At 37.5% G+C, this 23,982-nt stretch overlaps 1 protein-coding gene across 3 annotated transcripts in view; it reads right to left on the reverse strand.

Moving 5' to 3' along the window:
- Nucleotides 1–23,982, reverse strand: part of NDFIP2 (Nedd4 family interacting protein 2) — a 47,216-nt gene that overhangs the window by 11,214 nt on the left and 12,020 nt on the right. For 2 of the 3 annotated variants that reach the window (XM_042029592.1, XM_042029591.1), the window contains exons 2-5: nucleotides 17,270–17,426; nucleotides 13,994–14,121; nucleotides 10,176–10,235; nucleotides 7,040–7,127 (exon numbers count right to left, since the gene is read on the reverse strand). In XM_042029592.1, coding sequence (XP_041885526.1) covers nucleotides 7,040–7,127; nucleotides 10,176–10,235; nucleotides 13,994–14,121; nucleotides 17,270–17,426 — 433 coding nt within the window. The remainder of the gene's footprint in view (nucleotides 1–7,039; nucleotides 7,128–10,175; nucleotides 10,236–13,993; nucleotides 14,122–17,269; nucleotides 17,427–23,982) is intronic. The other variant, XM_042029593.1, reaches the window with a different exon arrangement.

Below are 23,982 nucleotides of genomic sequence, written 5' to 3' on the forward strand. Positions count from 1 at the left end.
GGTCAGACACATGGGTAACAGACAGTGGCAACAAGAATTCTTACTTTTATACAAATTACTAATCTAAAAGGACCCCAAAAAAAAAAAATAAAAAAAATTTTTAAAAAATTAAAAAAAAAAAAAAAACAACGCACACAACTTTGAACAGATGCTGATCCAAATTGGCATATGCAGAGGAAAAAACCAAAACCCTAAAAAAAAAAACCAAAACCCTAAAAAAACACCTGCAGAACAACATTGGGACCCTAACATTTATCTATCTTTCCAAGACACCTTTATATCTAAGGGAGCCTATATAAACTGTTTTGATTTCCCTATTTTAAGCAAGCTCTCCAAACCCACCATCTTTTAACAGTAACAGATTTCAAATGCTCCTTATTCAATGCATTCTCTGATCCTGTCTCAGCATAAGAGCTCAATGTTATTTCTCCCCACTACTCAAGCTACAAAGGGTGACTTTGATTATGGTTCCAAAGACAAGTTACCTATGTTAAAAAGGACACAGGATTGACATGTTTCTAATGGTCTATGAGGACTAGAGGAATTCTCAGAATATATACAATTTTAATAGATATATATTTTTAAAAATTACCTCAACTCACTTGTAAATGTATTATAAAAGTTAGAGATTTCCCAATCATAAATATAGGAGGGGAAAAATTTGGTTTTTATAATTAAAGATGAACACTGACAATTCTACCCTACTTTCAATCTGAACTAAAGGAATACTCAAAATGGAATCCACAGTGACTGCATAGGTATTTGATGGATATTTAACATCAAGGTAACTCTTGAAAGTAAAGGCATCAAAATGTTCCAGTCTTGTTCACAGTAAGGGTTTTTTTCTCTTTAATCAGTCTGCTGTTCCATCAAGTTACATGAGCAGTTAATGCCAGCAGAAAAAATATAAACCTTATAAAAGTTGTAAACTATGCAAGTTCACACATTCCAATAAAACTGAGTTATATACAGAAGAAAAATCTCATTATTTAAGTTTTTATCTGTAACCATTTGCTAGAAAACTTGTACAGTGAGGACCTAATCAAAACTTTGTGTCTTCAGCAGAATAAGGAACATGTTACTTCCACCTCTCAAACTCAGGCAATGTATTAAGGAGATTCTCCCAACACTGCCTTGGTGTTGCATCATTTTAATAAACTTAAGATGGGCAACAATAATCTATACGTGTTTTCCATCTTTCCCATTACTTCTCTCTCACATCCCACGTCCTACTGCTAACTCTGAAAATCATTCTCCTTGTCTCACTCTGGTCAAAATACATTATTTGCTTTCAGAAATGCATCTCCAGCTTCTGAGCAGACTACAATTCCTTCTAATTGCTTTCCTCTACATCAAGATCAGCCTCATTTGCTTATCTGTATATCTTTTTCCACAATGTGCATCCAGGTGTATCTTCTGTCAGCCATGCAAGTTCTGAGCTTTACAACTTACACTGCATCTGGTAGAAGTTACTGCAGTTAATTCCTGTCTCAACTTATTATTGCAATGAAAGTTGTTCATAATTTTCATCCCTATGTGGCCATAGAGAAGCCACAGCACAAGTTCACCCATCAAACTCAATGAGGGAGAAAATAGATTGGTGAGGGGAGTGACCAGTAAAAGGAATTATGTACTAATTTCTCTAGAATTACCAACTTCCTTCTCTATCTACTAGAAATAACTAACTCATTGTACAAGTTCCTTGCTGTAACAAATGCTATCCTCCACTATTTTTCTGCATTCACTCACTTTGTGAAATGTAAATGACACTGCTCAGCTGTTCAAGAGATGACTTCATCCTTCATACCATATTAGCTTCCATGACATTCCCACACAGTATACCTGCCTTGACACTAATACATGCTATCGTAAGGAAAGTCATTCCTAAAAATGAGGGGAAAGCATCTAATAAGCTGCTACAACCACATAATGACTTCCCCTCTAACTCTGAACTTCTGCTTGCCCATCCTCTTCATGCAGCCAGGTTTTGTGTGCATCCTGTAGATCTCTGCTGCAAATCAAACCACTGCAACAAGAATTGTTTTCTATCCCAAAAGTGATTACATTCCTGCTTGAGCCCAGCTTTCAATTATTGTCAACTTTCCTTTAATAAATTTCAGACATTTAGATGAAACTCATGCTGACTACACTGGCATAATGATTTTAGAGTCTACTTTTGATACTCTAGCACCATTCAGACAAGTGGAACTGATAAAAAGTCTGGTTTTTGAATGTTACAACTCCTAAGGTGATGACAAGAGGAGAGAGTAAGTCTGTATTAATGTAATTCACATAAAAAAAGCAAACATTAGCATTGCTGCCTCATGACAACAAAACTCATAATGAAACACATAAGAAACTGCTTTTTGGGAGGAAGAGGGTTGGACTAAAGGTGGTTTTTTTTTAATAAAGAGTGTTCTTGATCCAGTGCAGTGCCTACATTTATGCTGTATTTCTCCTTAAGGTTTTCGGTAAGATAATTCCAGCCAAAATACAAAGTACATGACTTTTGAATTGTTCATACTGAAATACATCACACGAAATGATGACAAGCACACTACACTGTGATTTTTCCCCAGTTGCTCTAGCACTTCACCTGCTGATCTTTTTTGCTTAGCTTTCCACAGCTACACATTAATCACTTGTTTTAAGTTTATATTCAGTGTGATGAAAAGAAGCCAGCAAAACTGATCTGAAGCCTTATGTTCCAAATTTTAGCCATGGCTTAAGCCTGTAATAAGATTATAATGGTAACTACATATACAAAAAGCAACTATGCTCAGTTGTAGTCTTCATTCCAGAATTTATTTGTTCATTTACTATTTTAATATATAGCAAACACCAAAGAGCTTAATGCTTTATACCTGGCCTAGACTTACTAAGCATACTGCAATAAATAATCCTCTCCAGATCTTCATGTGCCACTAGGAACTGTTCCTCCCATTCCTGCATACAATTTGTTCCATTCATTAACTGGGACACATCTTTGCTCCAGCCTGACGGTTCACCTATATACTGATGATGATCACTAAAAGCGTTGGCTAGCAGTTTCCACAGAAAACAGACAATTTTTTTTCTCAGTGGTTAATGTTCAGAAACATTCCTTGGCAATTTATTCCTACTTCTTCATTACCCTTGTTACTATGTTTTTCTTACTACCCAACTAGAAGCTTCCTCATTCCAATTGTTTTGTATTATATCTAATGCATACAGAAAAACTATGTTAAGTCAGATTGTTTCTACAGTAAGAAAGAAGTTAGGTGATTGTGTATGAAGATCAATCTGCCTCCCCTAATTACCAGAGAGAAATAAGCACTCAAAACAGTTCCTCTATCTCCCTCCAACATTTAACATTTTAATGAAGTGACTTCCCCACAGCTTCTCTTGCATGACTAAGGGAAACCCACATAACATTTCTGATGCAGGCATACAGAAGTATATACAGGCATAAAGTAACACAGAGGAATCCTCCATGGGAAATTCAGCCATGTTTACCCCTCCTCAGGAAGCATACACCAGGAAGCTGTGCTCACCCTGAGCTTGTGCTACAACACTGCCTTCCAACTTGTGCCCAACCGAAACCCCCAAAGGAGGTATCCCCCAGCTTGTGTGCAGTTTATGGACTGTTTGAGGCACCTAACAGTTTGAAAACTATATGAACATTAATTTGCAAAACTTTGGTATGGTTATTTTCTGTTCAAATACAGTGTTTGGGACAACATTTACATTTCCCTGTAAAACAAGATTTTATTGCTGTGAGTTGTATAGAGTGCTTAAACAGGCCAGATGTTCAAAAAGAACAGGTCAGATTTCTGTATGAGAATTTAAGCTTCGGTTGTACTACTGAACACTTTTCTCCATTTTTTCCTCCTTATTAACCCATCTGTGAAGTTCAAATTCATTTTTCTATGTTGTAAGGACAATCCAAAACTCCCTTACACGGTTTCAAAGAATCGAGACAAGCTCTACAATTCCCCTTGGGGCCCACAGGAAAAAAGGTTGGGTCTAAAGCATTCCTTAAATGTAAAGGAAAACCATATAAGCCTTTTATTAATGTCCAAAAGAACCTTCTTCAGATTAAGTACCAGGATGAGTTTATCATAGGTCAAAAGACTTCCACCAAAGGCAGATTAAGCATGAAAACCAAACCCTTTGGTCATGACAGTTACTTGCTCTATCACAATTATAGCTGTGTTCAAAATGGAAAGAAACAGCTCAGAAATTCCTCCCTTTTTTTGTGCATAAAAAAAAATACTGAGAAACTCACCTACTAATAACTTCCTCTTGCATTCTGAAAAATTTCTACTATGCTACATAAGGCACAGCTGACTTAAAAATACATAATAAAAAACACATGAAGTGGTCTGATAGCAATTTTTTTTCCATTTTGCATTCATAGCAAAATTAATATATTCATATATATATACACATATATATTCATTTCCCTCAAAATGAGAAGCTGATAGACATCAGCCCTGATCATTAGACAGATCACCAACATAATCACAGACTTCAAGAGCAACACCAATTTCTTGAAACACAATTTTCCCATTAGAAATAAAACAGGTTGTTTTCCAAATTTTTTCACCAAGTTTCTGCACCAAGCAAAAAAACCCCACCTCTTCATGCAAAAGACTTCTCTTCTTTAGTGTGTATTGTCTCATTCTTTTAGTTCTGCTAAACAGAACAACACTCTATAGCTTAGATGGGAAACAGGCCTGTAACTGGCATGCACCAGACTCCTAGAACAACCAAAACTCCCCAACAAACAAGAAACAGATCTGGCCACGAGATGGCCTCGAGACAGCAATTTTATGCAACGTGGGCAGCTACCACTAGATGGTGGCTACATATCACTAAGTGATTGCAATATGCAGGTAAGCTCAGTGAAAAGTTTATTTTACTACATTTCACTTGAATAAAATGAAATTAAAGAATGCTAACTTACTCTTATACTTAAAACAAAGCTATCTGCTCCCACTTCCATCCCCAAGATCTTCCAACGCTGTACTCGACAGTCAGGGGAGGAGGTGGGAGAGCACAATTAGAACAAACCTTTCGTTCCCTCTCCTTTCATAGAGAACAGCTCCTGATACAGTTCTCCTACATTTTAACTATTTGAGGGAATTTATTTGAGGCTGTGATCTGCCGCCTCTACTTGCAGCATTTAAAGTTATCCCACCCTGGAAAAAAACCCAAAAGATAGCCTTACTGTAAATTTCATTTTAATTACAGCTCTCTTAAATCTACACACATTAGCTTTCTGGAGACTTTAATCTCCTTATTGGACAAACATGAATACACAACCCACTATATACAACATACCCTCATTATGTTAAGCTCATTTTTCATTTAATTCTCCAATTTCCTAAGAAAAACTACCAAAAACTAACATTATAGGTCTATTACTATGACTGTTTTTGTGAACTCCTCGTACTCTGAGCACAAACAGCAAGTTTATCAATTTCCCCATGTAACCAGTATCCATAATAACCTACACATCCCAATTAAACACACACTTGCATAAATACCTTACAACGTGTAAGCACTCATTTTATGCGTTTCCTTCATAGGCAAGCAAAGTTTGAAATAAAATAGTCTCAGAACAATCAAGAAAAATTATGATCTACAGAGTATTTTTGTCCAATGTGGAAGAGTACTGCTCTGTGCAGTCAGACTCAGCTAAATACATATTTGAAGAGAAAGTTGCCAGTTTATCCAAATACACACTTGCATTCTTGAAGGTGGACACAAGGTTCTGGAAACGCAATTTTGGACAACTGTGACTTAAAGGACTGACATATTAAAGCCAACAATCCCCTTGACCTCCAAGTGCAGTGCCAATGAAGGCCTGAATCAGAATTTAAAAGCAAGAACAAGTTCACACAATAAAGGACCTAAATCGCTTAAACACAAAAAGTTACAGCACATAGAAAAGGGAGAGGAAAAAAGGGGAAAAAGAAAAATGAAGTCACACCTCCCTTTGCCCCCAAGAATATACTCTTTGCATGCTCCCACACAGAAAGAGGTCAGACTACAGAACTCACTACCCTGTGTCTTTATATATATCACATAGATTTGCTATGTGAGGCAGACACATATTTTTACCCCAAGATGCAAACACCACATTGTCCCAGTACATCACACACCAACATGAAAAAAACCTTCTGTGAAAGCATGGTAATCTGCATCTGTAACAGTTAAAGAGATTGCAAAAAAGATTACAGAAGAAAGAACTAGTATGAAACCTAGGTTGAAAGACATGGACATTTCAGTGGATAATCAATCAGCTTTAATCCTGATGAATTCTCAGCAGAACAGATATATCCCCAATAGCAAGCTTCCATCCAGGGTGCCAAATACATTTATTTCAGAAAGGGAAAAAATCGTCAGAAATTAGAAAGAAATAAGTAATTGGTAAAACTAACACAGCTTCCTTGTAGAAACAGCTTCTAGTTGCTAAATCTAACTTTGCTGAATGCAGTACACAAGTTACAAGACGTGCACAGTGTGCACACAGTACATGATGAAGAGCTACAGGAGGGCTCGCAATCAGAGGTTACCTAAGACAACACATTTTTATATGACAGTGGTTAGTTCAACCTGAAAATGAGTATGGTTGTATTTGTTCCAAAAATCCATCCACGGCTGTTTAATTCACTGTGCTAACATTAGCAACTTTTACACAGCACACCTCTCTCAATTTTTTTCTAGTAAAAAAATCAATTGCCAGATTACCGTGACCTGGCCCTTAATTCAAGCTGGTGGTCCAACTAGAAGATGATAGAATTTCCAGTGCTAGACCTTCAAGCATTTACCATGACTTTGCTTTATCCCCTTATCTGTGACAGATGCCACCAAAAAAAAGGCAGGATATTTGCTGTATCTGGAACAGGAAGTGTTTATATCTGTGCACAGTCAGAAAAATCTGTTCATTACAGTACATTAATGCAATTTATCACAGCTCTCTTTTATAGTCCATAGAAAAAAGGTACAATTAATATATACCTCAGTAGGTCTGGGATACAAGATAACTTACTGAAAAATGCCAACATGAAGATGCCATCATTGCCAACTCTAAGCTGATCTGCATCACTGAAATCATCCCGTGGTGGATACTCTTCTTCCTGGATTTACAGGTTAGTGATAATTTAGTGAAAAGTTTAGAATAACTACCTATAGGATAAAGTATTAATCATGTTTCTAAAGCTAGAAGAAAATTAACATTTCCGTAACATGTCCACATAAAGGAAGTTTTAAAAAAATAATTTATAACTATAAAACAAGTCTTATTTGTTGCTTATATTGACAGAGCCCAAATTTTCTGTAAAATTTCTGTAGAAGATATGTATATACTGTCTATTCATCTTAAATGAAGCTAGAATTATTTCAGATTAGTACTTCAACAATCAAAACCAACATAATTCTTTTTTTTACTGTAACTATCTTGACATGTAGCCAAACTACTAAATATTTTTTTGAAAAGTCATCACACAGTATGGTCTATAGTTTTCCTGCTGGAAAGGTCTTCTAATAATTCCCTAAATATAAAATAGGTGATGGAATAAGGTTAGTATCTTAAAATCAAGTGTTGATGCAACAGCATTGCACTAACAAATTTTATAACCCACAGCAAAACATAAGCAAGGCAAAGAACACCTCCAGGGTCACTAGAGGGCGCGAGGACATTAGAAGTGTCTAAAAGGCTTCTAAGCTCAAAAAGCACAGTACTTGAAGTCAAACAAAGCAAACAAATGTCAGTCAAAACGATCCAAAGATTTCTCCCATTGTGTCAAAATGCTGGACCTTAAAATACTGAAAGGGAGAGTTGCTTTGCTTCTCAGCACTCGATTTTCAACAGAACTTGGCAGATATTATATATGCAGTTCTATGCACAGGTGAAACATTGCTTCAGCTGTAGCCTGGCAAACACTAAAGTTTTCACAATTACAGCACTTCCTAAAGAGCCTAATGAAAACTAAGGCCAATCAAACACCATTTTTATTCTTAAATGAGTAACATCAAAACAATGCAGGATGACACAAGTTAAATAATGCTGTCAGTAGCAGCAGTAATATGGTCTAAACAGAAGCACATGTAACATTCTTTTCCTAATTTTTGCTCCTATTTAACATAATGTATTGGAACTGATATAAGAAATTACCTATAAAAACAAACGAAATCAAGAGAGATCAATTCAATTGAAATTTACTTGGCTGTTTCACCCACAAGCACTTAATACAGAAATAATGTTTATGACTGAAAGGGCATTAAACAAGCACAGTGGTCTAAAGCTCGGTCACATGCTCCCCTTTGTCAACAGAGCAAAATAATTTACCAAGGTATGGCAATTAGGTTAAAAATGTGCTCGAATGACTGCTGTACCAACTCAGAGCAGTCAGCATTCACCCTTAGTAACATGGCTGTGAAATTCCAGCTGTGCTCTGTATTTCAGATTAATTAACCAAGACACTGTATCAGATAACTTACTTTAAAAACACTGCTATTCACACAGACAATTCCAAGGAAAGCACAAAAAGCCAGCTGAACAACAATCTTAAGGGGCTATAATTCAACTCCACATAATTTCAGGTGTCTCTAAATGGTCATCTTAAGTGACTAAGAAAGCATTAATTTATTTAGCTCAACTTTGCTGCAGCTACAAGACTGATTGAGAGGAAGGGAACGGGAGGGAAGGAAGGGCTGAAAAAGCATTTTAAAAAGAGCTGCATTTGAATGCATTTATCTCTGAAATGCATGCCACAAAAGCTCCTTTTTCAAGTCAGGACAAAAAAAAAGTACTTTCGATTTTAATTTCACAAGGTCCACAAAACCCCATACATAATAATTTTGGGCTTTTTTTAAACTGTCTGCTAACTACTGTACTTAATACTGGTATTTCCAAAACAATTAGTGAATTATGCTCCATGAAAAAGTTGCCTCAGAAAAAAGAAAATTTTGTTCAATGACAGTAACAAGTTTAGCAGAGGCTTCTCTGAGGCTTACACATGTGAGAAGCACAAGTCAGTAAGTACAGCTCAGGAACATGAGAGCAGACGTCTGCAAAAAGCACTGTTGTATTAAGTGTGAACAAGTAGTAATTTATCACACTCCATAGAAAAGAAGGGGAAATTGAGTTCTCTTTATGGTCTGTAAAAACTGGCATACAAAAATTATGAGAGTGTTTAAGAAATTAAATACTTAGAATACTAAGAAATTACATCAGCCTATATCTACATCATTTAGGATTATGAGGTTTTATGAGCAGTCCTGCAGACAGAAAACCCTAACTGACCACTGCTCAAGTCCCACTAATACTGGCTGTCTTTCAGTGCTCTCATTTGATCTGGTTGGTGTCAATTGCCCTAGTCTTTCTTCGAAATAAAATTGTTTGCCACCATGTACTGAGGAGTGAAAATGGGCAATGAAGACCAACTGTCCTCTACGCTGATGCTTAAACATATTGTCATCAAATACTTCTGTGACACTTTTATGAATGAGATTATATATTTTATTTATATTTTTCTTTTTAATGAGAAGTATGTAACACAACACACACAAATCTGTTAAGATATTTAACACTGTTTCAGTATCTCATTGATTTCTGACGAATTTAGACAAGTTAAGGAAGATAGACAGCATTTCTCACTTTCTAAATAAGCTGACATCTGTAGGAACAGAAAATTTATTGTTCCTATGACCAGAGAAACATCTAAACAGTGAATTATATTATCAACATAAATGGCAAGTCACACAGAGTAATTTCTCTAAGCAAAAGAACATCAATGGTACACAGCATCTATTGAAGTTGAATCTATTAACTCCCTGTAAACTACAGTGCTCTCTGTAGTACTCTGCAAGAGGAGGACTGTTTTTTCTCCTTAATGTTTTTTTAGCTTTTTTCAAACTGAAATCTAGCATGGCATACAACCACCTTTAATCAAGTAAAGAACCACTAAACTGATATAACTCTTCCCAATGCAATGTTTACAGAGAAAAACTTCAGAGGAAAAGGTTAAATTACTTAATAAACCCCAAAAATTATGCCTTCAGTATATGAACCAATATGGAGAAATTAATAGTGGGGGGGGAAAGGCACAATTAACCCCAGAAGCATTTGTTTGCCAGCAGGAAAATTCATAGCAAAGTCTAAACTAGAGAGAACTATACCATACCTCTGGACGACTGAGGAATATTTCATCAAACAGACTCCTAGATTCCCTAAACTGGGCGTGCTAAGCATGTAAAAACAGAAAAACATAAGACAAATGCAACTGAAAAGCATTAAGTAAAAGCCATTCATTGCAACATACAAACAAGTCATTAAACTGTTAGCAGTATTTTTGTCCATTTTAATTGACCTTCCAAAACTGACCTTGAGAATTTGGAAAGAAAAAGCCAGGATAACTAATGCTATCACTACTGATGACACAGGGCTAGTAGAATTTCTTTGTTGAAATGAGACATCTGGGAGCATTTGAAAGGCATGCATGTTTATACACAATCTATTCCTGTAAGACAAGCTACACAAAGAATTATAAAATTACTGAAAGTTTCAGTAAATATTAAGTTTGGATTGTTCATTTTATCTGTTAATACAGGGCCTATGATGAAGTATTTAATATGATCACATTAAGGATCTTTTTTTTTTTTTTAAGTGCCCTACATGATTTGGGGGACAAAAATATGAAAGCTGCTTATTAAGGGTCCTGCCCTTTCACGTCATTTTCCTCTCTTTTGCTTAATGAATAGATTTGTAACCTTCACTGCACACTTTGGAGAATACCATGAAAATTATCAGCTTCACACATCACTCAAAGTAACATTTAACTTTTTCCAACTGTTCACATTATTGCAGTAGAGGCAATATATCCTCAGTTTACAAGGAAGAGACCAGAAGCACAGAACACAGCAGAGTTCACATTTGTAAGAGCACTAATTTCATAAGGCTGAAAATAAAAACTGAAAAATCTACATGTTACATCATTTGTCTATGTTTTGCAAAGTGTGTAACATGCAGGTCAGGTAATGTCTGCAGCTGTCACTTGTGAAAGTGAGAAAACAAACTTTGCACTACTGTTACATAATTAAGTTACTTATCTGTTCTTCCATGGGTATTCAGAGCTAAAGCCTTCCCCCAAAGATGGCAAACCACCACTGAAACTGTAACAAGACCCTTCTTTCTTATTCCAACCATCTGCCACATTAAGACAGTTTTATTACACAGCCTTAGTCTATCTCAGTGTAAGTCCAGAGGTAATAAATAAGGTAGGGATTTTGCGGCAGCATCACGTGGTAAGATAATTAAAATGGCAGTAATTAAAACTGCACTGGCACATAATTTTAATATCATCTACAAAACTGAAACTCAGCTTCAGCATTTCTTACTTTTTTCCCAAATCCCAACTTTGCAACCTTAATGCTGTTTCTCTAATACAGCTTGTGTGTGTGCATGCATTTGCTTAAAAAAAAAAAAAGAAAAAAAAAAAAACCACAGAAGCAAACTGAGCAGAATTACTGCCAAACTTGAGCTCTTCGGCAGTCAGCAAGAATGTGACTTTCAGATACACTGTGCAGACTTCTGATACTTAGTACTGCCATAAGTCTAGAACCTTTTAGTCAATCTCTGCATTGGGGGAATGATAGTATGTTCCTACTGATTTTTCATAAGTAAGTGAAATTCTTGTGGTGTCAGCACGTAGTTCTTGAATGTCAAGTTCTCTGGTATGTTCTAGCAAAGCAGACTGTGAAAAAGTTTATTTTTCACTTCATCACTGTATCCAGCTCTCTTGCCTCAACTCCAGATTCCTTTTCCCTCGCTGCTCTTCTTTTCTCACACGCCAGCTTCAGCTCCTTTCCCAGTACTACATTTTGTCCCCACTTGGGTTCCTTTCTCCACCAATCCCAGTTTATCCTTTTCCCTTCTGTTTGTCATTTAAGTCTTTCTACTCTGTCCATACCATTGCTCTCCATTCATCCTTGCCTTTTCTTGTTTTGACTTAGACACATCCTCTCTGATCTCTGCCAGAGCCAGTTACCTGCTTGCTCAATCAAAACCAGACTTCCCACAACATGTAAGGTTCAGAGGCTCAGCCTCTGTTCAGGTGTTTCTTCCCACTACCCATCACTGAAGACAGCTGAATCTAGTGGCTTTCCCCTTCCCTTCTAACTGAAGGCTAAGAATAATAAAACTGCTTCAGGGCACACCAGAAATTGCTATTTCTCAGGTTCAATGATTTCACCGAAAGCAGTGAAGAGCAGCCATAAGGTGTATCTACTTTTAGTTCTGTAATTCTACTCTGATACAGAACATTTGAGAATGTTCTCTGGGAACAGCACATCTTACATCCCATCCCCTTCAGAGCTACAAGCAGCCTAAACATTTTCATGCAAGACCATCTCTATGCATTTACAAAATTTGAAGCTATATGTATCAACTGAGGAAATTAATTTTTCAAAAATCTGTGGATTGACCAAAAGCGGGCAGACTGTTTGAGGAAGGGCAAAAGAAGTTTCTGTCACAGCAACCTGAACTTGTAAGAAGGAGTAAATAAAAGCTTAAAATGACAAGACAAAAAATACTTTTTGTTTTGGTTTGGGGTTTTGTTTGTTTTTCTAGGTTTATTCTTGCAATTGGCTGAACCCCAGACTGAGTTGTCAAGGGAGATTGCTTGTTTGTCTGAAGTTTGCACTTCATAGGGTTCTAGATGTAAGAACAAGAATCTTGCAAGAGCTGCACATCCTGCCTTCAGCGTCACAGGTACTCTAAAAGTTAGGGTTTGGGTTGTTAATGCTCCAAGTTTGTAATTTCAGAATAAGGGTTTCATTCAGACCAGTATTTCAGCAAAAGTTTTACTTATGTGACAAGCAGTAAGGACAGACTACAGAGAATCCATGCTCCTGTTAGAGTAGATAAAATTTTACAATGGAGATCATCCCCTCACTGCTAAAATTTGGCAAGTAACCATTCAAAAACCATGGTTTCCTCCTAAATTCAGCCAAACAGATTTGTGTGACACTGTCACTGGTGATGTTACACAAATCCACTTTAACTTTAGCTGTGCATACCTTAAAGTGAGTGTTGTGCACTGTGAGCACTGTGCAGCAGTCCAGGAAGGACCTACCTCCTGCTGGGTGAGTAAAGGGCTTTTTCCAGCCACAAGCACACTGCGGCCAGTAAGGTTTTAAATGTGTATCAAATGTAATCACTTTTGATCTCAAGGAGGAGATTTTTAGTGAAAGAACTGGAAGTCTTTTTTGGGTATAATATATTATGGTCAATACTACCAAGCAGAACTTCCACATTCCAAAACTTGAGAGAAAATAACAAACTTGCTTACAAAACTAACATTTATCACTAACTGCAGACATCAATCTTCTGTTTTGAAGACTGTATTCTTCTTAAGGTTAATTCTTACAAAACTAGAAACACTGAATATATGCCTATTTACTGTTTACCACAACTTGTGCAGGGGCTTTTTTGTTTTAAGTACTTGGAACATTTCTTTGAACATCAGTATTTAAGTTTCCATAGATCAAACAAGAGGAACCTTTCCTTTTAAAAACTATCTACATGATTTGGGGTCATGACACTTCCAGACTGTTGGAACTCTCCCTTTCTCTCTAAAGGTCTATGGTAATTCTTTTGTTTCTACCATCCAAAACACTAAACAACAGCAATAACTCTACAAACATTAGTAGGAAATACCTAATTAAAAGTCAACAAAATACTAGATAAACTATTAAAACAGGGCAACATTCGGCTTTTAAAGCTGTTTAGACAGCTATGTCTCTCAAAAGACTGAATATGATGTGCTTGTCACAGTATTTTACAACTAACTTACACTATCTATATAAGCCTAAACATCCAAAATATTTATATTATCCACCCACCATTATTACCGTAATGGGTCATAATATGGGCCCAATTGTTATAAATAATTAGCCTAACACATTCCACAAAACTGAAATACAGCAGAACTGTATCACTTACTCGCTGGGCAACTTCAGCTGCAGCAGCTGCCATGGCTGCAGCTTTGGCCTTCTCTGCTTCATCGTACGTAGGAAGAGAGGTAGCTACACTGTATGGAGGTGGTACAGGATAAAACTCATTGTGTGTGTCTGTTCAAAATAAAAAAGTTATTTATTTTCAAACCAGAAAGATGTCAAGAATATTAACTTTCACATGCACATAATTATCTACCTTTAAAGTACATTTTTTTACAGAGACTGAAACTGAAGATATTTGCATTTTAAAGTTTGTAAAAATATTTTTAAAAGAAAAACTTTTAACAGCTTGATGGTGCCTGTCCATGGGCAGTGTGGACAATCCCCTGTCCTTGTGCCTGGTGGGGATACCCCTATCTCCGAGTGAATATCCCCTACGGGGAAGAGACCTAGCCTGTGTGACACCTGGGATGTATGGGCAAAGACATTAAAACATGCACCAGAGGAGCCCCAGGAATTGGATCTGCTGGGGTCCTCCGAAGCTCCCTATTGCATCCACTTCTTTTATAAGGGAATTGGAAAACAGAATGTGACAAATCCTGTACAAAAGGCTTATAACTCAGAAGAGTGGTGCAATCATACCACTAAAACATTTTCAGCGTCCACCAATAAACCCAAGGTGCTCCAACTGGGCTTGTTCTTAATTTGTGGAGAAAGGGCATGGGCAGGGCTTCCATCCTGCCTTCAAGGAGGACCATGCATGCTTGGCCGGCTTTCTCTACTAGCTCCAAACAAAACTCAAATTCTTAATTGGCGACACCAAAGTGAATTGGGTCTCCAAAAGAGAGACCTAAGACAATTAGATCCAAACTGCAATGATGCAATTGTGGATTGGTCCAGGGTAAAGAAAGTGGCAGTCACCCTTTTTCTGCCATGGGTGGCCATCGCGAAAGCATTAGAGGAGATTTCCCACCTGGAACGCTGGTTAGGCAAGCAGGCCAACCTGACATCCAATGCATTAAGTCAGGTCCTTGAAGACGAAGAGACCACCAGGCACGCGACCCTCCAAAATCGGGCCGCAATCGATTCTTTGCTACTGGCCCATGGATGTGGCTGCAAAGATTTTGAAGGGCTTTGCTGCTTCAACCTCTCATCGCATAGTAAGGGCATCCATGCCACAACTCAAGAAATGCAGGACCATATTAAAAAACTGCAGGTGGAAAAGGAACCAGAGTGGTTTGAAGAGCTCTTTGGACCTTGGGGGTTGAAAGGGTGGCTGAATTCTTTGCTCTGACTTGCTCTGTGGGTCCTTTTGATAATTTTTATTTTTGTATGTTTGTTTGGTTGCTTCAAGAGGCTACTTTACAAATAATTGGGGCAGGCCCTGTCTTTAAATAAAGAAGGGGGAGATGTTGCAGTGTATGAAACCGCACTGGTCAGGACCAGTGGGCCAGTTGGCCCAGGAACAAAAGAGGTCTGCTGGTGGGACAGCCCCTAAGTCCTGAACCACCCCCCAAGGTTGTGGTGAGCACAAGGAGCTTTCCCACAATGCATTGTTTCATTATGTTGATATATGCTGTTTCTGTATTCTGGATTGGCCCCTTGGTCCCCACCCCTTTATACCTTGTTTGGCCCCCATCTAGGAAGTTCCCCTCTCCTGGTTCTCCCAGTGCTTTCTGTTCTCCTGCCCACCCCTCCTACTTCCCCATTGGTTGTTGCACCTTTGTTCCACCATCACTCTGCCTTCTTGCCCTCAAACCATCAGTTCTGATCTTTCCCCACCCCAACCAGCCCCATATAGAAACCTGCACCCTCATCCTCCATTTTGTCTTTTGCTCCTGGACCCTCCCCATGTGGAATAAACCCTCATTGTTGGAATCCCATACAAAAGACCCTTCTCGCCTCTTTTCCACTGATCGCCACCTTTGGACGTGTGATTGAGTGGTTGCACCACCCAGGGGGTGTGAGCCTGTGCCTGCATTTGGCCTCAGCGCCAAAGCAGCTCCCTCTATCTGGGGACAGTTTTGGGAAGGTCACGGCACTTCACCACCTCCGCACGCCGCAGCGGCTACCCAAGGCAGAAACCTTAACACAGATGCTGGCAAGGAGTCAACAAACTTATGAACAAAAAAAATCATATTTGTTTAGTTATATCCCTAGGCATTCCAACTAAATGCTTTTTATCCAATCATACAAAAGACATACACACAAAAATATTGAAAAAAAAAAAGCTTTTAAATATCATTATCAATCTGTTACTTCAGTCTGGTAACAGCCATGCTGTATTCTTATTAGTGTGGCCTGTTGCCAACTCCAGGTGCTCTCTGAAAATCAGTTTTTCCAAGATTTCAATCTCAACACATTCTTTTAAAAATATTCCTTCCATCAAAATGGAGCACAGACTTCATTCTTCTGTGTTGTAACAGTAAAACATCACTGTATAGAATAGAATTATTAACAGCATTTAATTAAAAGTACTTAAAATATGCCTTGAGCTTCCTCCTAAAGCAAGCAGTAGTTCATTACAAGGCTGCTTACACGGTAAAGATTTGTCAGCACAGATCACATGGTTAACAGATTTGTCAGCACACCAACACAAGGATGTTATATATAGGGATAATTCCACACAGCTATGTATTATACTTGCAAACACTGTCTCAAAGAACAGGGAGAGGAAACTGTTCTTTTAACCAACATTAAAAAAATTAGGTTGGTAACTACTCCTAAAGTATTTATTTGGCACATGGGAGACACAAATCCATGCAATTTTACTTAAACAGGAACTTCGATGTTGCCTGCTGTTAAGTCTCCCGTATCCGCAAGAAAAGTCACAATCTCCTAAGAAAGGGAGCAGTGAATAAATGGATAAGAGACCCATTACTCATTTTTCATGAGAAGTTTTATCAAGAGCCTTTAAAGTAAAATTAACCTTTTCATGGCAGTATTGTCACCAAACCATGTCACACACTAAAGAAATCTGAGGGGGTTTTTATAAAGAGGCAATGAAAATTGCTAATGAGGTCTAATAATGGAGCACTACTCAAAGATGTAGATTAAATGTGGAAATGAACTGCAAGCAGACTTAAATAAAACCTATTAAACTACTTAATGAATATCCATTTAGTCTAGCAATTTGGAACAATCAGCGTAATTTACAAGCATGCTTCTTCTGAACAAACCAAAGGGCTGCACATCAAAGGACAGCTTTTTACTGCAATTGTGTGCATGGAAAAAAAAAATACATGGCAGCATCAGACCACTTTGAACCAAGGGCTGATTGATACACACTCGTCCCTGACAACCTGCTGTGCAAGAAAAATACCTGAGGTTGCAGCTGCTTCCACAGCTATGCTACAGTAAGGTGGAGGGGAAGTATCTGCCTCAGGTAAGGCTGCTGTCTGCGGAGGCTGCGGAGTCTCTGCAGACGTCGAAGGCTGCTCAGCTGCTGAAGGCTCTGGGGAGTCATCCTCATTGTGAAGCTTAGGAGAGAAACACACGCATTTCAGAGGCATTCAGGGAATACTTCCCATGACAACCTAATACTTGCAGAGACATGCTCAAAGAGAGACAAGATTACTGCCATCAACAAAAGAAATTATTTACAAAACAGCACGTGACCACTTCAAGTAGTCCAGCTAAATTCTTTTAAGTAATCAGCTAAAGATTAACTTAACTGCCTTGCCTTTTTTTTTTTCCCCCCCCCGGGAATGGTTTTCTTCTCAGTGATGTTCAGGGAGTCTTCCATGTTTACTGGAAATCTGGAGTTTTCCATGTCTACTACATGGCAAAATACTACTATATGAATATTTTAATACCATTATATTTTTGTTCTTATATACAGTCATAAAATGTATTAATCTATTTTAAAACCCATCAGGTGAGAAATATTATTGTTTATTGTATTTATCTGGAAGAGAAAGAATTAACACACATTTCTACTTCTGTAACTGGGACTTTCATTCTCCTACATCTTGTCCAAGAGCTTCTCCATGCAAATTCTAAGACTTCTCAAAATATTCTGCTTTTCTTTACACTCTGGAAACAAACTTTTCCCAACAAAACTTCAAGTTGCTGGTTGTTTGGTTTTTTTTCTTGATTAAGATACAGCTTTGAAAAAGACATGTCCAGTAAAGCATGTGCAGAAATAAGAATTTAGATAAGGAAGAATGTTGATTAAAACTGTCAGATCCAGCAGCGAATATCTTTTCTTAGAGAAGATATTTTTGACTCTTTCAGCTAACTTGATAGTGCTAGAATGTATAAAGCTTTTAAAAAGAAAGAGTACTGGAATTTAAAAAGTGCTAGTTCCAGTAGTGTGAACTACAAGATTATATGCCTAGAAGGCAACAACTGAAGCACCACATGTAAAACCCAGACCAAAAAATAAGATTAAGTTACATATCTAAAAGAAGAATGCTATAATTTCAAATTGGTACTTGTTACAAACACGCTACAGAAAAATATTATTTCAGTAACAAATATTAAGAATAGAACTACAATTATTTCCTATTAGGCAAAGTACAATCAGGTTACTGGAAAAAGTGCATTCTGAGAAGAAAGAATGCTAAATTTCTTATTAAGCAGTGTAACACTCCAAATTGTTTTCATATGCAGATTATATCAAAGTTCACAGAACAGTTGAGGTTGAAAGGGACCTCTGAGCCCATCTAGTTCAACCTCTCTGCTCAAGGAGAGACACCTACAGCTGGATGTATGAGACCACATCCAAACGCCTTTTGAATACCTTCAAGGATAGAGACTACATAGGCTGTGCAGAAAACCTGTTTCAGTGCTCAGTCACCTTCACATTACTAAAAATAAGGAGAAAAAAAAAAAAAAAAGAAAAAAATGTTTCCTGACGCTCGGAGGTCACCTTCAATAGAAATGATAGGTGCTTTTGAGGGTTTCTGGGTCCTGAGCAATCAGGTCATTTAATGCCTAATCAGTAATCCAGAAGTAGCAGTAATATGAGAAGTATTTTTATCCATTTAGAGTAGTTAAAGCCAAAGAAAACAAAAACACTTCAAAATAACCTAATATATGCTGGGATACAGAAAGCAACTGAGAATACAAACCACTCAACTCTAAAAAGGTTGAACAGACCAGAAAAGCAAGCTGAGAGCTACAAATGTTATGGTTCTAAATTAAGAACAATCATTCACAAGAAAAATACAGTATTGCAATGGACATAGCCAAAATAAGCCCATTTTTCAATAAAACCATCATTTGATTAGCTAAGATACAAAAAATACACTACTGGCATAGTTCTTACACTAATAGCTCTTACACTGACCCTCATTTTGGATGTGTATGTAGTTCTGACTACCCCACCACAACAACCTGGTCTTTGGGCAGGGGAAAAAGTAAAGCCAACTTAAATGGATCTTTGTTACTTTCATTATTCCTCTCCTGTCCTCCTCCTCTTCAATCACTGCAACTTTTTTTCCCTACCATGCCACAGTAAGTGCTATCACTATTCTGAAGATACAGAGATTACTCCTAAAAGAAACCAAACAAAAAACGTTGCCATTCCCCAGAAATTTAATTTTACACCTCCTACATGCTTTTTTGAAAGCTGTTTTACTGCAAATTATCTGCAATATACTAACAGTGGAGTAATTAGTAGACGATGGAGTTAACATGAAAATCAGACAAGAGCATGTACATGAGACTTCTTGCCTTCGAAGACAAAGCTAACAGGTCATTCAATGGTTAAAGCAACTGCAATGGAAAAATTCCATCCGAAGGGCTCCATACAATAGAGAGACCTGTTATACCCTTTAGTTCACTCAAAGTGTCTTTATTTTGTAAGACTTATATTCAGGAACCAAGTATTTCTGTTTATCCTCTCTTCTATTATAAAGGCCTCTCAGAAATTCTGAAAAGCACCAAGGTTATCTCAATGCTGCAGCAACTTAAAGAAAAATCCTGAATCCTTTAATTAAAAAAAAAAAAGAAAAAAAATCACAAGAATTGGATTAAGTAGCTTGAGTGTTTACAGCTAGAATAATAAACACAAGTTGTTCCACAAACACAAACCAGCTTTTGTTAGTTCTTGTTCAAATGTCCTGTATTCTACTCTCTCCTCAAGGCAGTAACTTCAGCTCCTTTCAGAAGACAATTTCGCTGGGTTAAAAAACACAAAACAAAACCCCACAACTGCACCAGAACTTGCCCCAGTAAACTGGAAATTTTGCCCACACCAGCAGGGTAGACAGCACCAGTTATATCATTTTTGTCTTGAAGCAACTCTGTCTTGTCTTCACAGAGCACTCTCCTCTCTGGAATCACCAGCCTCCCTGAAACCAGGAGGAATCTGACTACCTCTAAGCCTCCCCCTTCACGTTTAATTTTGGCTTCTACTGGCAGTAAATTTAGAAGTTATTTTTGGAGACAGGGGAAGAAGAGGCCTGACATTCTGCATAGACTTCATTGCCATAGAAACCAAGCTAAAAACACCCAGAAAAGAACAGAAAATGTCTGTTTCAAGGCATTACTTATGCTATGTACTTGAATGTCACCTGAAGCAGCATTTAACATTGAAAGTATATAAACAGTATAGAAGATTTTGTTTTTCTAATACAGAAGAATATTTTGCCTACTTTTTAATTAAAGGACAAAGGAAAACTTACAGTTCATCATCTCAGCCCCTCCCAAGCCCTCAATGAACCATTATTTGGTAGTAAGCAATATAGCTGCTTTTGTCAAGATCATGGTCAAAACAATTATCAAGACCTATTAAACCACAGACAACTGTAAATTGGTACCTTCCCCTATTCCCTCCCTCACATTTTAAAAGCTGGTGACACTGAAATTTTTCCTTCATGTTTTAGTCTGTACTTGGGGTATCTGGCTGACTGTATGGAGCTTTACTGAAAAAAAGAAGTGAGTACTTTGCTATTAGACACATTACTCTTAAATTGTTAATGCCAGTATTTCAATCTCTGCTTTTGCAGCCCTCAAACTACAGTACATTGCATGCTTGTATTCTCAAAATGTATCTGTGTTAGAACATGTAAAATTCAAAGATCAATTGAGGAGCAATGGCTGTTCTACTGACAACAACTCAATCTTGTAGTAACTACTAAAGGGTGAACAGCACAGGAAAACATAATTGTTTCCTTCATATGATTTTTGCCCAACACTATCTTCAGTTTCTTTCCCAGAAAAGATCTACAGAACAGTGATTCACTATTTCATTTCCAAAGAAGTTAAAATCAATGCCAGACCTTTCAGCACCAAAATATTGTATAAAATACAGCTACCTTTATTTTCTAGTTTTACATTAATAATTTCTTTAAAAAAAGAAATTATTCTTTCACAATGTACACAATTATTCCTTCTACAATTGATTTCCTTAAGTCTGTTATTTTGTGTAATTATTTCCAAAGTAATCAGATGCAACATATGAAATCAGCTGACAGCTTACAAAGAAACATGACCCATGAGAAAGTGCTTAGAACAGAAGCTTTTACTGAGGGAACTGATGCAGATACTTTAAATGTTTAAGTTTATCAAAATAAAAACTAAAAGATCTCATTCTCTACAGAACACTTTTCATCTATCTGCAGGTAGTAACTATCTGACCTACAGATGTTTGCTTTCCTGGCTAAACAGTTTGCTTCATTTCTGATGAACTGACTAGTTGTACAAGAGTGGCAATATAGGCAAGTTATTCAATTATGCCACTTAAAAAAAAAATCAGGAGAAAAGGATATAATAACATGTCTTATATCACCTGTACGTACTATACGTACGTACACCATACGTACACAAGATTAGAATGATGCTCTCTGATAAAGTGCACTGAAGTAGAACACACTAATTCTAGTCAGTGTAAAAACACCACTCATTTTCTGTTACCTGATTTTACATTTCAAAAGCTGCTCTTTACTCCTTTCACAAAATATGATTTATGGAAACCAGTACATTATAAAATTACTACAACACAACTTCAACAGCATATTGCAGATATTTTAAAAATCCTTTATTTATAAACATATGCTTTTTTTGCTCTGCGTACATAATTTCTTTAGTGTAGCACAAAATTATGCAGGGGATACTGCCATATAAGTTAAAAACAAAACCCCAAACAACTAGCCAGCTTTCTTCTCCTGTTTCTTCTAATACCTTTATTACAAGCTCATCTTGTCAAAATGTGACTTTTAGGTAAATTTTAGCAGTGATGGTTCTGTCTGGGGCACCACAGAGCTACACAAAATTCTCATTAGCAATCATAAATTACAAAGCACTTTTAACATATCCTTCTTTCTACCCTTCAAATGAAATTATGTTTTTGAAGAAGCCTTGACTCCTCCAGTTTTGACCTCATAATGATGGGTCATGGGTATGTGAACCCTCATGGGTTCTTCCAAACTGTATTAAAACTAATAATATTACAATACACAGAAATTCCACAATGCTGGACCTAATATTTTGCTTTAAGTAAAACTGTAGAGACAATCAAGTAGATCATCCAAGTTCAACCTCTGTATGCAAAACAGTCCATTGATACACTTCCTTCACAAAAAGGAACTCTTGGCATCTGAGATTTATCTTCTTCATTCGGTAGAAGTTACTTTCGCCTTCTATTATCTATTTTTCAGATTATGACAAGAGGTCAACAAAAAATATCCATTTATTGTAGCTTCTAGTATTGGAGGGAAAGGCATGACAGACTCAAGATTGCCAGTGCAGTGCATAAAAAGAACTCTGCCAATTCTGCATTAGATTCATGACATCTTCCATACTGGTACACACGTATTTATTCCACAGAAATCATAACATTGTAAATATGATAGGTGGGTAACTACAGTAAATATAACAATGGGTTAGGAAAAAAGCTATCATCTTCATTAAGGTTACAGGGAGCTTCTCACATCTGTTTCACCTGATGCTCTCATTTTGCTGAAAAATTCAGATCCCTTTACACTTGCCTACTGGTAGTGATTTGTAAGTCTGCACTAAACTGCTCTCCACAAATGAGGCTTGAAAGCAGACAACTCTTGCTACATAAAAATAACTTCACTTGAACAAATAGAGGCTGCAAATTTAATGCTTGTTTTGTAACCACATACTGCATTTTTCAGCTTTGCTAGTCTAAAAATAAGATTTATTTATCTGTTAATAGCAAAATCGTAATCTTGGGATTTTCAAGACAAAAAAAAAAAATCTTGAAATAAAATTTGATTCTGAACCGGTTAGAAAAATACTTCATGTTGTTTCTTGTTTCTGAATGCCACCTAATAGTATCAACAGCTCATACTATCATTTTTTTATTTTTAGAAAAACACATAAAACATATATCATTAAACCATAATCACCACTCATAGAATCACAGACTGGTCTGTGTTGGAAGGGAGCTTAAAGATAACATAGTTCCAATCCCCTTGCCATGGACAGGGACACCTTCCAGTAGACCAGACTGCTCAGAGCTCCATCCAGCCTGGCCTTGAACACTTCCATGGATGGGGTGCCCACAGCTTTGCTGGCCAACCTCTTCCAGCGTCTCTCCACCCTCACAGTAAACAATTTCTTCCAAACACCTAACCCAAACCTTCCCTCCTCCAGTTTGAAGCCATTCTCCCTTGTCCTGTCACTGCATGCACTTGTAAGACGACTCTCGCTGGCCTTCTTTTAGCCACCTTTAAGCACTGGAAATCTGCCATAAGGTACCCCCAGAGCCTTCCCTTCTCCAGGCTGAACAACTCAAACTCTCCCAGCCTTTCCTCATAGGAGAGCTGCTCCATCTCTCTAAACATCTTGGTGGCCTCCTCTGGACTCGCTCCAACAGCTCCATGTCCTTCCTCTGCTGGGGACCTCAGAGCTGGATGCAATGTTCCAGGTGGGGTCTCACCAGAGCAGAGCAGAGGGGCAGAATCCCCTCCCTGGCCCTGCTGCCCACACTGCTTTGGATGCAGCCCAGGACACATTTGGCTCCCTGGGCTGCAAGTGCCCATGGCTGGGTCATGTCCAGCCTCTCATCCACCAACACCCCCAAGTCCTTCTCGGCAGGGCTGCTCTTCATCTGTTCAT

The sequence above is a fragment of the Corvus kubaryi genome, unplaced genomic scaffold, assembly GCF_017639235.1.
Source record: "Corvus kubaryi isolate FWS band 111438036 unplaced genomic scaffold, C.kubaryi_AGA036_p1.0 37328, whole genome shotgun sequence".
In the NCBI taxonomy this organism is placed as follows: domain Eukaryota; kingdom Metazoa; phylum Chordata; class Aves; order Passeriformes; family Corvidae; genus Corvus; species Corvus kubaryi.